At 42.7% G+C, this 13,258-nt stretch overlaps 1 protein-coding gene across 7 annotated transcripts in view; it reads right to left on the bottom strand.

Annotated features, from left to right (window-relative positions):
- Positions 1-2,974: 2,974 nt before the first annotated feature.
- BEND7 (BEN domain containing 7) overlaps positions 2,975-13,258 on the bottom strand; it is an 80,516-nt gene continuing 70,232 nt past the window's right edge. For 2 of the 7 annotated variants that reach the window (XM_036452484.2, XM_036452504.2), the window contains 2 exons: positions 8,747-8,800; positions 2,975-5,396 (listed from right to left, as the gene is read on the bottom strand). In XM_036452484.2, the coding sequence (XP_036308377.1) occupies positions 5,335-5,396; positions 8,747-8,800 (116 nt within the window). In that variant the 3' untranslated portion in view covers positions 2,975-5,334. Of the gene's footprint in view, positions 7,144-8,746; positions 8,801-13,258 lie in introns of all 7 variants that reach the window. The other 5 variants (XM_045585599.1, XM_045585594.1, XM_045585603.1 and 2 more) reach the window with 5 other exon arrangements.

Raw genomic sequence — 13,258 nt, 5'->3', positions numbered from 1 at the left:
AAACATTTCTCCTGAGGACATGTCACTGTGCTCATCGGAAGACGGGGGTGGGGTTAGCGGGGGGCTGTTAATCGAGTCACTTCTGACGTTCCCTATCCATTGGCTAGAAATACATCACTTTTGGAGGATGCTAAACTCAGTGATAGGCAGCGATTCCCTTTCTCTCTCCATTGCTAAAGTACAGCAGAAAGTAGTTTTTCTACCAGATGTGCAATTGGTCTCCCACTTCATTGAACCAATTTAAGTCACTCGATTTCCTTTGTAAAATTGATTTTTCTCTCCATATTCACATTGAGGGCCCTTCACATTTTCAATCTGTTTGGGCAGCGTGGTGGAGAGAAGGCGCACCTGAAAGTCAAGAGGGCTGGTTTCTGACCAGCTCCCCCATTTAACACACTCACATCAGCTTCAATTTTGGAAAGTATTTTAAAGGAATCATCTAAAGTCACTTGGCTTCAAAATTTAGGTTAAAAATATCATCCAATTTCTCAGCATTAACAGATTAAAAGAAAAAAAAAAAAAAAAGACTGCCCTTGCACCAATTTAAAAGGCCCTGGAGTATCCACGCGTCTGGGATATCAGTAGGAGCAAAGTACATCACACTGGGTTTCCCCACCGGGCTCCATTCCTAGGTCACTCTTTGGCCTTTTCGTTAACTCTTTTACATTCTTTTAATTTCACTGATAACAAAATGGGCATCAATAAACAAATATACCTATGTATGTATATACAGTATATATATATATATATATATTTTAGGCGGCGTGATCACTTTCATGCTTCTGCGGTTATGAAATGCAGAGGCATTGATTGGTGTCAATTCAAAGTGTTGCTTTAAATCATTAGTTATCAATTCTCTTGGAGCCACCCAGCATCTCTCTGAGCCACCCAGCCACGCGCACGGACATAATTTCGCACCATTTATGAAGAGTGGTGATGTAGGGACTGTGGAAGTGCGCGTGGCCCAAGACTCCAGGCAGGAAAAAAGAGTTGTGTAGTCACTAACGCTCCCCCTGTCCCAGGCCACGCTTGCTGGGGCAGAGGGAGAGGGGCGTCCTGAAATGCGCTTTCACCAGGGCCTGACATCTTTTTTAAATTTATTTTTTATTTTTTATTATTATATATATTTTAGTGAGTTTTTACAGAGAGGAAGAGAGAGGCATAGAGAGCTAGAAACATCGATGAGAGAGAGACATCGATCAGCTGCTCCTGCACACCCCCCACTGGGAATGCGCCGGCAACCAAGGTACATGCCCTTGACCGGAATTGAACCCGGGACCTTTCAGTCCGCAGACCGACGCTCTATCCACTGAACCAAACTAGTTTCGGCAGGGCCTGAAATCTTAATGGCCTTACAGATAAGAGCCCTGACACTCTGAGGCTTAGATTCCAGAGGAAAAATGGATGCTAACAACCACATAAATAGCAAGACAATTTCAGAGAGTGGCGAGGGTCACTGTGACCAGATGGTGGAGACTGGCGGTTGCTTGTGAGCTGATAGTCACGAATCCCTTGGAGATGATATTTAGTGGAGACTTGAATTATATGGAATGAATAGTGCTTCCAATCGTGATCGCCTCTAGTTTGGGACAAAGCTTCCACGTTTAAGTTCCCTTCTCTAGTTCAGGAACACAAGGCGCCTTACACGACGGTGTTTCCCGGGGGCATAGTTGTTCAAGAGTGATCGTCAGAATGAGCTCCGTGCCTGCTGTTCCAGCCCCTAGCCAGTGCCATGTGTACCCCGAGTGTTCAAACGCTTGCTGACTGAGTGAACGGGATAACATCCGAACCTGAACTTGTGTGCCACCCTCCAAATTGCTCCGCCTAGTGTTCCCGGTCTTAGCCAAGTAACACCCCGTGGTTCCCGGGCAGAGACCAGTGTGTCAGTGCCAGCACTTCCTCACACTGATCACAGAGCCTCCGAGGCTGTCAGCCAGGCAACGAAGAGAACACCAGTATGTAGGAGCAAGGGCACCATCCCAGGGACCTTGGGCCACATACTGTGAAGTGGACCCCTTACAGACAATTTCCTGGCACACGGGGCCACATGAAGCCCGGGGGACGTTGTGGCAGGAGTGGCGGGCTGGTGCCAGGCCCCCAGCCTCCACAGGTGCAGGGATGGGAAAGACTGGCTACAGTTTATTTAGATTTTCTATTTTTGCAAGCAAGGCACACTGCAACCCTCTTCTGCAACCCAGCTGCTCTCTTAGGTAGCTGTTCCTCCCAGCAGCCCACACCTGGGAGTGCTCTGGGCGGGGAGCTGGGAAAGCCTAGGGATGGAGGAGAGGCAGGTACCAGGGAGGAATAGCACCCTCGTGTGTTCAGAGAAGAAAACTAAAGCCTTTCTGTTTGTTTTTATATATATGAAATCAATATATATATATTTCAGAGAGGAAGGGTGAGGGAAAGGGAGATAAAAACATCAATGATGAGAGAGAATGCCTCCTGCGCACCCCACACTGGGGATCGAGCCGGAAATCCGGGCATGTGCCCTGACTGGGAATCGAACCGTGACCTCCTGGTTCATAGGTCGATGTTCAACCACTGAGCCGCGCAGGCTGGGCATAAACCATTTATGTTTTAACAGCCACTTTGTATGAGAGAAGATTGACTTGTCCTTCTGATGTGTTGTTTCCATAGAAGCAGGGCTTACCTTTAAAATGAAGATTATAAAGCTACCTAAGTCAAGTAAAATGAGGCTTCGAGCATATCAGTGCTTAATGCTTGAGTGTTGCTGCGGGACTTGCTGCAGGAATTGATCTGGCTGCCGGGCAGAGCCCGTGGCTCGCCACGTTTGAAGATGATCATTCTGGTAGCAATTTAGTTTATTCTAAAAAATTTATCTCCTTCAGAAGGAGAAAAAACTTCTTGGGTAAGATCACCAGAATATTAATAAATACCTTTTAATTAATGACTAGCATCAGCTCCTCTTCATAACCATGGGAGGAATGGCACACAGGCATGAAACAGGCGCTTTCAATTAAAGTAATTTATTGTAGTCTTCCAGAATGGGCATAAGGGGGCGTCTTGGGGATTGATATCACAGCACAGTGTCATACACCATTCTCACCACTAGCCTTGTGTTGAACTTTTTTAAAGAACATAGTAATTTTAAAAAATCTAAGTATTTACATATTAATAAAACATATATACAGAAGATTGAGACATTATTCATAGACATGGAATAATTTGTTTTTGCTAAGAAAGCCTATAGAAAGGATTTCTGAATAACGTCTGAACAGTAGTCACAGTAAGTAAACACAAATACAATTTTAATTTACAAAATACGATCTCACTCTTGCAGTTGTATGATATGTATTTCCAATTTGGGGATCCATTGCACATACTCGTGAGTTGAACAGTCCCCACCCTCCTCAAGGGGTGAACACTCCATGCCTCGCCCGGTCTTGGAAGGACGTGCTCTGGACGCTTGTGGTGTATACTCAGCAGATGCCACAGCGGGAAGGTGAACGTTTCTACCTCTATTAGCAACATCATCATCGTGTTGTAATAGAGCTGAAAGGGCACTAATTAATCTTGCAATTCCCTTGAGAAATACTTTCTTCTGAGAGGCAGCAGACCACTTTGAAAACATATGTTGCAGAAAAACAAAAGCTCTGTTCACAGTATCTCAACAGCCTCGGTGATCAGAGGGGCTGGTTTCAGGGGAGTGATTACCAGCTTGCATCACATGTATTGATAAAAGGCTAACTAAGGGTGTGATGGAAACAACCACTCTGAACCTCCGAAAAGACGACAAACAAAAGACACACATACATGAGATGAGCTGTCTAGCATTTGGATGGATGCCACAAGCCACACCTAGCACCAGCTTCCTGCCACTGTTGGTTAATGAGCTGGTCTTCAGTGGAAAACAGATTCCTCCCAGAGTGCCCTCCTCTCTCAGGCTTAGCTGCTCAGTGTGATGTAGCACAAGTACCTTGGACAGGGGAGTAAGGCATTTAGGTGCTAGGCCTGGCCAGGTGACTGATGGGTTACCTGGCCCTGGGCAAGCATGACCTCACTCCCCAGCTGCCTCCCATAGTCCTACTAGTAAGAGACATCTACAGTAACTCTGAGCTCTAACACCCTCTGACTCAATAAAATAAGTGCTAGGGAAATGCATTAAACAGTAGCACGATAATTTCCCCCGCCCTGGGGTTTGGTGTTTCTAGTTCACATGTCTTTCAAGTTTTGGCCTTTGGGTCAAGTGCCAAAGTTCCAAGGTAATTTGCTTTATGAAATAAAGGAGGTGTAAATGCAGTGTTTCTACATAAAATGGTATTTTAAATTCATCGTCTTATGAGAGAAAGGAATCCAGACGTAAATATTTCTGTAAAACAAATATGCACATGGCATGATATCTCTAAAATGAATCCAGATTTTCATTTGTTGGATTTTTATAAAGTGGAGTGTAAGTGTACTAGGAACCAAATAAAATATGTAACATTAATAAAATACATGTGTGGCAGGTTGCCAAAACACTGAACCACTCACTCAGGCAAAACCATCTGTCAAAACAGCTGGTAGGTATCAAATAGATAACTGCTTGCTTTGAGTTTCTCACCTTTCAATGTGAGAAACTTTGTCACTGTGTGGATACCACCTCCTAAAAGATTTTTCTTTCATAGGAATTCACGTATCACTTGCCCTTATCCTATATAATAAAGAGCTAACATGCTGATTAGACCAAGCAGCAGAACAACCTTCCGGATGAAGCTGGGACTGCGAGGGCCCAGGCAGCCAGGGCTGCGAGGACTGAGCCATTGCACGAATTTCATGCATCGGGTCTCTAGTTCAGTTACAAATGGTTATTTTGGGGGAACTGACGTCACAAATGATTTCATCTAACAGAGCAGGGCTATCCTGTTTCCCAAAACTTCTTTTTCATCCTTTAAGCTGATGAAGATCTAGTTAATTTTAACAATTGCTCCCTTTTCAGTACTGGAAAGTGCCATTCTCCTTTATAATGCATCTAAGCAATTTTGCTAAAATAAATGCTGTATTCTTCGAAACTCCAAATGTTCACATTGAGGTTATGGACAAAAACAGGGAAGAGAGAGCTGCTTATTTTTAATGGACAATGAACTGGATCAGATGTTGGACTTCAAGGGTGATAAATCAACTCTAGGAATGATTTTTAAAAATCTTATACCAAATTGGAGGCTTGCTTATCACAGTTGACAAAGATAGTACATCAAAACTACTCAAACAGGACAGGTAAACTTCACAGAACACTCACACTCTGCAGCACTCTGAAATGCTAATGGATCTCTGAGGAAATTCAAAGGGAAAAGGTGCGTATGCTAATGAGCATTGTCACTAAATGGAAGTCTAGGCAGTGAAATCTGGCTCTGTGTCTTCTTTGTTTCCTCTCCTGGTGTCAAATATGTTACCTACAACAGAGAAAGAGAGTGAAGGGGGCACTCCTCTGAAAGCAGTTGTACACGTCCCTGACATGGCTGGAGGTAGTCTGTATACGTGAAGAATGGTGTTGGTAAGGTGTCTGTGTTCCAAGACTGTAGTTGTGCTAAATAAACAATTTTAGCCATTAGAAATTTCTAATGATTATTTTTGCAAGGAAGCCCTTGAATGTGTGTCACTATTAGAGAATGTCCATATGTTGTCCAGGAACAGAAAAGAGCCAAATAAAATATAATTTACCTGTAAAACAGATGATCATTCAGCTATTCAAATACGTAACATGTATGAAAAACTGTAATTTTTCAATTAAAATTAAAAGTGCTTATTAGGTTAAAAAATCCAACTCAGGAAATAAAAATTTGTATATTTGATCTCCATTGGCCAAATCAAATATAGAGAAAAGTCTGGAGGGAAAATACCCAATAATTATTGTCTCTGGGTGGTAAAATTAATTTACATTTTCTCCCTTACACTTTTCTTTGTTAATGTTTAAAACATATGTAAAGGAATGACAATTGATGACAAAGACTAGTAGGCCCAGCTGAGCTCTGCACTACTCTATTTCGAATTCAGAAGCCTCCTTATCACATTTTAGGAAGCACTGCTACGATTTTACTTCCTCTATGCTCTTTTTTTCCACAACAAATTGCCCCCAAGTCCTGGAAGGCTTTTGCCATCATCAGCCACACTCTCCACACCAGGCTGCAGTGGTTGGCCTCGGCCCATCGCAGTGGGCGGGGCCCTGAGGGCGGTGTCTGTTCCCCACAACCTAATACAGAGCTGATTCCTGGGAGCTGCTCCAACATGCTCACTGACAGGGCTGAGGGAAAAGACATTAAGGAAATGTTTCTCCACTATAAAATCTCTAACCATTTTTGTTAAGTCTAGACACACAAGTTTGCTTAAATGAAATGGATTGAAACAAGTTCCATTTGGCTGCCAGACTGTAACCCTGATCTTCTAGATTCTGATTCATACATTTACACTCCCCTCTACCCTCCTCAATATACATGAATTGGGAAGAGGAAAAGCCCCAAAGTTAATAAAAGCATTGTTAAATCTTTAACAGCTCAGATAAACACGCTGAAGGAAGTCTGGCCAGTGAGCCTCAAACCCCAGGCAGAAGCGCCTGCACAAGTAAGGTGGGCTCTCCTGGGGGAGCACGCAGGGAGGGAGAGGTTAGTAATGGCCTTGTATTCAGAGAAGCCACCAGACTGGGATTTTACTTTGGTGGCAATCAAGAGACAGGCTATTCTCATCAAAATTATTTAATTTCATTACTACAAAGTTTGGGCACCAATCTGGAAATTCTTTTCTCAATGATAAACAGTATTTCTTTTTCATCATGCTGTTTGGTAGTTTGTTAAATGTCTGCCAAGAGTCTACTGAAAGACTTATAGCGCCATTCTACTCCTGTCTTCCTTATAACCTCACAGTGCTGGGCAACATTCCAGAAAGAATTCCACGAGTTTGAATCTGCAGTGGACTTCGGGGGACTGACGATGGGCATTTTAATTGTGGAGACTATGGGACAGAGAGAGGGAATCCTGAAGGGATTAGCACATCCATGGACTCAGGATCTTTAAGAAACATGCCGAGGAAAGCTGGCTTTGGCTTGGGTGTGAGGAAGCTATGCGGTGTAATGACTGGAGAGGCCATCAACAGCTGTGAGACCTTGAGAAAGCCATTTTAGTGTTTCTGGACCTCAGGCTGTTTTACCTGTAAAATAAAAGGACGGGATAAAAAGGAGGCAGGGACTAGATGATCTCTAAGGTTCCTTCACTCTCAGGGTCCTTGAAACTCTTCAGTTCCGTGAGGGGTGCTCCCATCTCGTGTTCAATTTTCTCATCTGAAACTTCTCCCTGCCTCCGTCTTCAGATATGGAAACACAAAGGGAATGTTTTTCAAGAATAGTAATTTTTAAAAGCCCACTGTGTCCGATGCCAGTGAGGACAGGCAGTGCGAATGCCCTGGGGCAATGAGCTGGAGTGGGAGGAGCCTGGACAGCACAACCAGGGCTGCACGGCATTCCTCCAAGGGGCCTCCCTGAATACAGTTTCATTATTATTAGTGCAGCTACTGGGAATGGGCCAGGGGTGATACCCACATGGCTACTGTGAGTTGTTCTGATATTGGAGGACAGATGGGAAGGAACAGTAGAGATCATGCATTTCCATTCTCTTAACTCATAAATGTGGAAACATGGCTAAACAAGAAGAGAAATCCCTTTATGTAATGATTATATGGTAAAGCTTGATATAAGCAGGTCCTTTGTCATTTGCCCATTGACCTGTTGCTTAGCTACTCAGTGGCAGAAAGGACTGTGTTGTTTACATGGTTGAACTTTCTCACTACTCCGATGTTCTCTGACATACGTCTGTCCCTCACCCGTGAACTCTTGGACGTCATCCCAGGGTTAAGTGCTACCAATGAACACATGACCTGGTGGAGTGCTTACACAGACTAGCTGCCGATTTCCATTTAAAGCTTACCAGCCACATCTAGGGGAGAAAACACGGCGGTGAGCTTTTCCACTTAGGATTTTTTGGGGCAGCTGGGTTTTGGGGGCAGAAAATCTTCATGCATTCTTTTGAGGGCAGGCAATAGAGTCATGAGGCCAACTGAGGAATACATCGTTGGCCACACGGCCTGTGGAGTAGACACCTGTCTCTCTGGCTCTCAGGTACGAACTGATGCAGAGGCAGGGGACCAGGGTCAGAAGGATATCACTTGAGAGTTAAATAATGTGGCCAGAATCATGTCTATACTGCAGCAGGCGCTTCGGTGAACTGTTGCATCGGGGCGATCTGGTTATAACATTGGGAACGTGACACCCATGCCAGATGCACCGGCGTGTTCAGTCACTCAGTTAAAACACGACATTCACGAGGCGCCCGCTGTGTGAAGAGCTGTCACTGCCCGCCGCTCAAAGCCCTTTGGAGCAGGTGGGAGAGGACAGAGTGGACATGAATTTCATCATAAAACTGGTGATCCCTGTTCTAGAAAGAAATGTCATATCATGTTAAAGTATTTTTTTAATGTCCAAAGGTTTTGGGAGGCAAAATCTTGTGACACTAATTTCTTAGGACTTGCTGTTCTGAGGTTTTTAAGAATATAAAAATGAGAAAAATGGAGCTTTTCGTATTCACTGTGACAAACATGTCTGAACACAGGGCATTGAGCACCTCTGATTGCAGTCTGGGTCTGTTACAGAAGCATTCTGCTCAGGCATCTGCATCTCTAATGTTAAAAACATTTTCAATGCAAATATTTTCCTGTGCTGTATTTTCCAGCAGGTGATGAAAATGTAAATGTGTTTTACCTGTTGGTGGTAGAGAGATGCTGTCCAGTCTTTCATCACCGTCAGCTACCTCTGCTGGTTACAAACATAAAACACAAATCTCATTAGTTTCAGGGAGCACATCCATTTCACAATTTAAAATCTCCACTGCTAGTGTGCATAGGAGTTTTCACCTTCCCTTTTCCTTTTCAGCTCCAGCCAGTTCACGTTACGGATTTTAGTACAAATATTTAAATAAGATATTTTAAAGATGAAATAAAATCAATTTCCTGTATCAAATATATATTTTAGCTTATGAACCTTATTCTTAATCAATGGTGATTTCAGTGCTTTTCTCTTATTTACATTGGCTTAAATATCCACCCAGATTTGGGGGTGAATTGTTGAAATATGATGCATGAGGTTAGTGAATTCTTGTGGTAGATATTCGTTTGTCATTTCCAGAACCATCCTGTGGGGTGGGCTTAGGAAATCTTGAGAATGACTCTTTCTTTGGAGATTACTGGAAATTCAGATCTTAGAGCTGGCAATCTAAGTTGGCATCAATTCAGTCATAAAGAAAATCAGAAGGAATAAGCACTTCTTTAAAAGAGCCATCACTTCTGTTTTAAAATGCAAACCTTTGCTTATCTCTGATATATTTCAATCTCCTTACGAATTTTTCAAAGATAGATCTTCAGTCACAGAAAACCTCCCACTACACCTAAACACAGGTGGCCATATTCTCCCGAGAACTGGAGGACTTGTCTGTCTCCCAGCATGCCACGGGACAGGTCAGCACATGCCATCCTGGCTATCTGCCTGGTGTCAGCAGTGCTCCTAGGCCCAGGGCCAGTGGCCCCGGGGGGAGCTCCCTGCATGTGTGCACAGGAGACTCGTCAAATGAGGACTGCATTTGTAACACTTGGTAATGCTCAGCTGGGAAGCAAGCTAGTCCTATGTTTCTTGTGTTTTGTTGCTGTTGCTTTAAACACAACCAGGGTTCAAAGATTTCCACTCTAGTCCACTCTCTCACATTTTTTTAAAACATATTTTATTGATTTTCTACAGAGAGGAAGGGAGAGATATAGAGAGATAGAAACGTCGATGAGAAACATCGACCAGCTGCCACTTGCACACCCCCTACTGGGGATGTGCCCGCAACTCAGGTACATGCCCTGATTGGAATCGAACCTGGGACATTTCAGTCTGCAGACCAATGCTCTACCACTGAGCCAAACAGGTTTTGGCCACTCTCTCACATCTTGTCCCTCAGACTGAGACACACTGACTCAGTAACCCACAGTCTGCAGACCAGCCCAATCCACCACAAAGAGAAAACACTGAGAAGAGAAAGACTAATCAAGACCAATTTGGTTAAAAAAAGAGTAGAGCCGAAACCGGTTTGGCTCAGTGGTAGAGAGTCGGTCTGCGGACTGAAAGGTCCTGGGTTTGATTCTGGTCAAGGGCATGTACCTTGGTTGTGGGCACATCCCCAGTAGGGGGTGTGCAAGAAGCAGCTGGTCGATGTTTCTCTCTCATTGATGTTTCTAGCTATCTCTCTCCCTTCCTCTCTGTAAAAAAATCAATAAAATATATTTTAAAAAAAGGAGTAGAAACCCCTAAAAATTATATTGCAGATGAATATTTAACAATAAAACATTCAAGTCAAGCAATAAGACAAATGGTAAGAAAAAAATTTTGTATATAGATTTACAGATAAAATACAGAACGAACTAAACTATTAGTAGTGTTCTTCTGAATGAAAAGCTTATAGGTATTTAAAATTTTGTTCTTTGGGTTTTTATAATTATTCTGTACATTTAAAAAATAAATAACAAACATGTTATTTTTATATTTGGAAGATATTGTTTTCTTCTAATTAGTTTGATTGGATTTGATAGGTAGATGAACTACATGATAATATTTTCATTGACTAGGACTAAAATTTTTTTAAAGTATATTTTTATAGATTTCAGAAAGGAAGAGGGAGAGGGAGAGAGATAAAAACATTAGTGATGAGAGTCATTGATTAGCTGGCTTCTACATGCCCTGACCAGGAATTGAACTATGACCTCCTGGTTCATAGGTCAACGCTCAACCATTGAGCAACACTGGCTGGACTCATTGTCTAGGATTTATGATTCTCCAGCAATAATAATAGCAATGCTAGCCATCATCATTTAATGAGCACTTGACTTTCATTGAGTCATCTAACCCTTAGAAAACTCCACAAGGCAGATCTGTTATTATGTCCATTTTAACAAATAACACTGAGACAGAGAGGTTAAGAAATGTGCCTGCCGAAACCGGTTTGGATCAGTGGATAGAGTGTTGGCCTGTGGACTGAAAGGTCCCAGGTTTGATTCCGGTCAAGGGCATGTACCTTGGTTGTGGGCACATCCCCAGTAGGGGGTATGCAAGAGGCAGCTAATTGATGATTCTCTCTCATGAATGTTTCTAGCTCTCTATCCCTCTCTCTTCCTCTCTGTAAAAAAATCAATTAAAAAAAATAAATGTGCCTAAGGTAACATTAGCTAGTAAGTGACACTGCCAAGGATTTGACTCAGGTTTATACTTGAACTCTTAATCTCTTTGCTATTAATCATCCAAACATATATCACATATATGACTATGAGTTAATTTTTAAATCTTCAAGTTTCAGTTCATTTTATACTTGAGTAATTTTCTCTTCTTTCTATGTACAATTTCTTTTCATTTAGTTATAACAAAAATAGGTTTTAGGTATAAGTTGATCTTCCCTTTGTAATTAAGTTATCCTCACTTTTAAAAGCAGGCCTATGCAATTGTGTGCTTTAGTAAGAACAGAATACATGTAAACAAAAACATGTATAAGTTGGTATATGCCAGCTGCATGAACAGGGCAAGGGTCATGGAGGAAGAACATGACTGTGCTACTCAAATTTAATTATAACATCTGTCAACAACAATGACCTCACCATCTTTCTTTCCTGGTGACAGTCAAATTGTAAAATTTGGAAAAGATTGAGAAAGTCCAATAAAAATTCAATAGCAGTGACAGTTTTACTCTTAGATCTAACACACACACAAAATTGCAATTTCAGCTCTGAGGAAATAATCTAATGAAAATGACAAAAATCCACACCACGAAAGGAATCATTCCAGTTATAGAAAAAAATTATTACATGTAATGAGAGCCCCAAATGAATTTCTGTTTGGATTCATATAACAACCTTTCAGAGCTGCATGGGGCACTTTTTCAAGAGGCAGTTCGAGCTTTCTTCCTCTTTTTTTGTTGTTGTTAAGCCCCACCAGAGAATAATTTTCCATTGATTTTTAGAGTGAGTGGAAGGAAGGGAGAAAGAAGGGGGAGAGAGAGAGAGAGAAACCAATGTGGGAGAGACACTGGTTGCCTCTCTCATGCTCCCTGACCACGACTGGGGATTGAACCTGCAACCCAGGTACATGCCCTTGACCATGGCTCTAGTTTCCATTTGCTGGGGTCCCACTTTTGTGTTGCTTGAGGAGAATGAAGTATCACAGGATGTGAAAAAATGGGAAGACAAACTTATTTGGCAGGTCACTGCTGATGGGCGGGTCTGTTCTGTTTGTTAGGGTTGTATTCTGTAGATGCCTTCCACATTTAAAAAAAAAAATCCTCACCTGAGTATATGCTTTTTTTTTTTTTTTTAATTGATTTTACAGAGAGAGTAAGGGAGAGAGAAAAAGAGAGGCAAACATCAGTTGGTTGCCTCCCACATAACCCAACCAGGGACTGAACTAGAAATCTGGGTATGTGCCCTGACTAGGAATCAAACTGGCAATCTTTAGGTGAATAGGACGATGCTCCAACCAACTGAGCCACCCAGCCAGGTGGCGCCTTCCACTTTTGGATGCCAAACCCACCGGTCAAAGTGAAAATGTTCAAAATCAAGTGTGACGAGAACTACGGAGCAGTCCACACAATGTTCTGGGCACGTGCAAGGCTCCCCGGAGGGAAGGGCTGGGAACAGTCTACGGTCTGGGACCCATTCTGTTGAAGCGGGCATAGGTGTGTGAAATGAGCCTGTCATGTGATTCACTAATACAAACACGGAGTTGGTTGAGAAGTGTGATCACTGGTCAGTGTGTGGGTCAGAGAAACAGGAATGGGGGAGGGAGGAAGGGAATGGAGACCAGAACTCATAATAATTTGTCTTAGCATCTAAAATAGGAAAAAAGGTGTGTTTAAAATATACAGTATGTATAAATATACAGTATGGGGAAACAGAATTTAAAAGGTCTTCCTATTTCAGTCACATGGCCCACTGCCAGGAAGGCTGTCTCTGTGCCTCTCCAATGCACTCAGCAGACACTCAACAGTCTCCCCACCATTTGTCTTCAGTGTTTCAGGTCCTTCCGGGACTTGTAATCACCTCCAGCATGGACACATGTTTTGTCCACACAGCCCACCACCTTCCTCTCTCTGGGTTTCTCCGCAGCACCAGGTTAGTAACATCAGCATTCTGGACTTAGAGTTCTTTCCCCGCAAGCCCCCGAGGAGCGCCAAGCATTTCCCCACTTCCCATTCCC

This window comes from Pipistrellus kuhlii, unplaced genomic scaffold (assembly GCF_014108245.1).
Source record: "Pipistrellus kuhlii isolate mPipKuh1 unplaced genomic scaffold, mPipKuh1.p scaffold_m20_p_1, whole genome shotgun sequence".
In the NCBI taxonomy this organism is placed as follows: domain Eukaryota; kingdom Metazoa; phylum Chordata; class Mammalia; order Chiroptera; family Vespertilionidae; genus Pipistrellus; species Pipistrellus kuhlii.
This window is presented reverse-complemented; position numbering and strand designations above follow the sequence as displayed.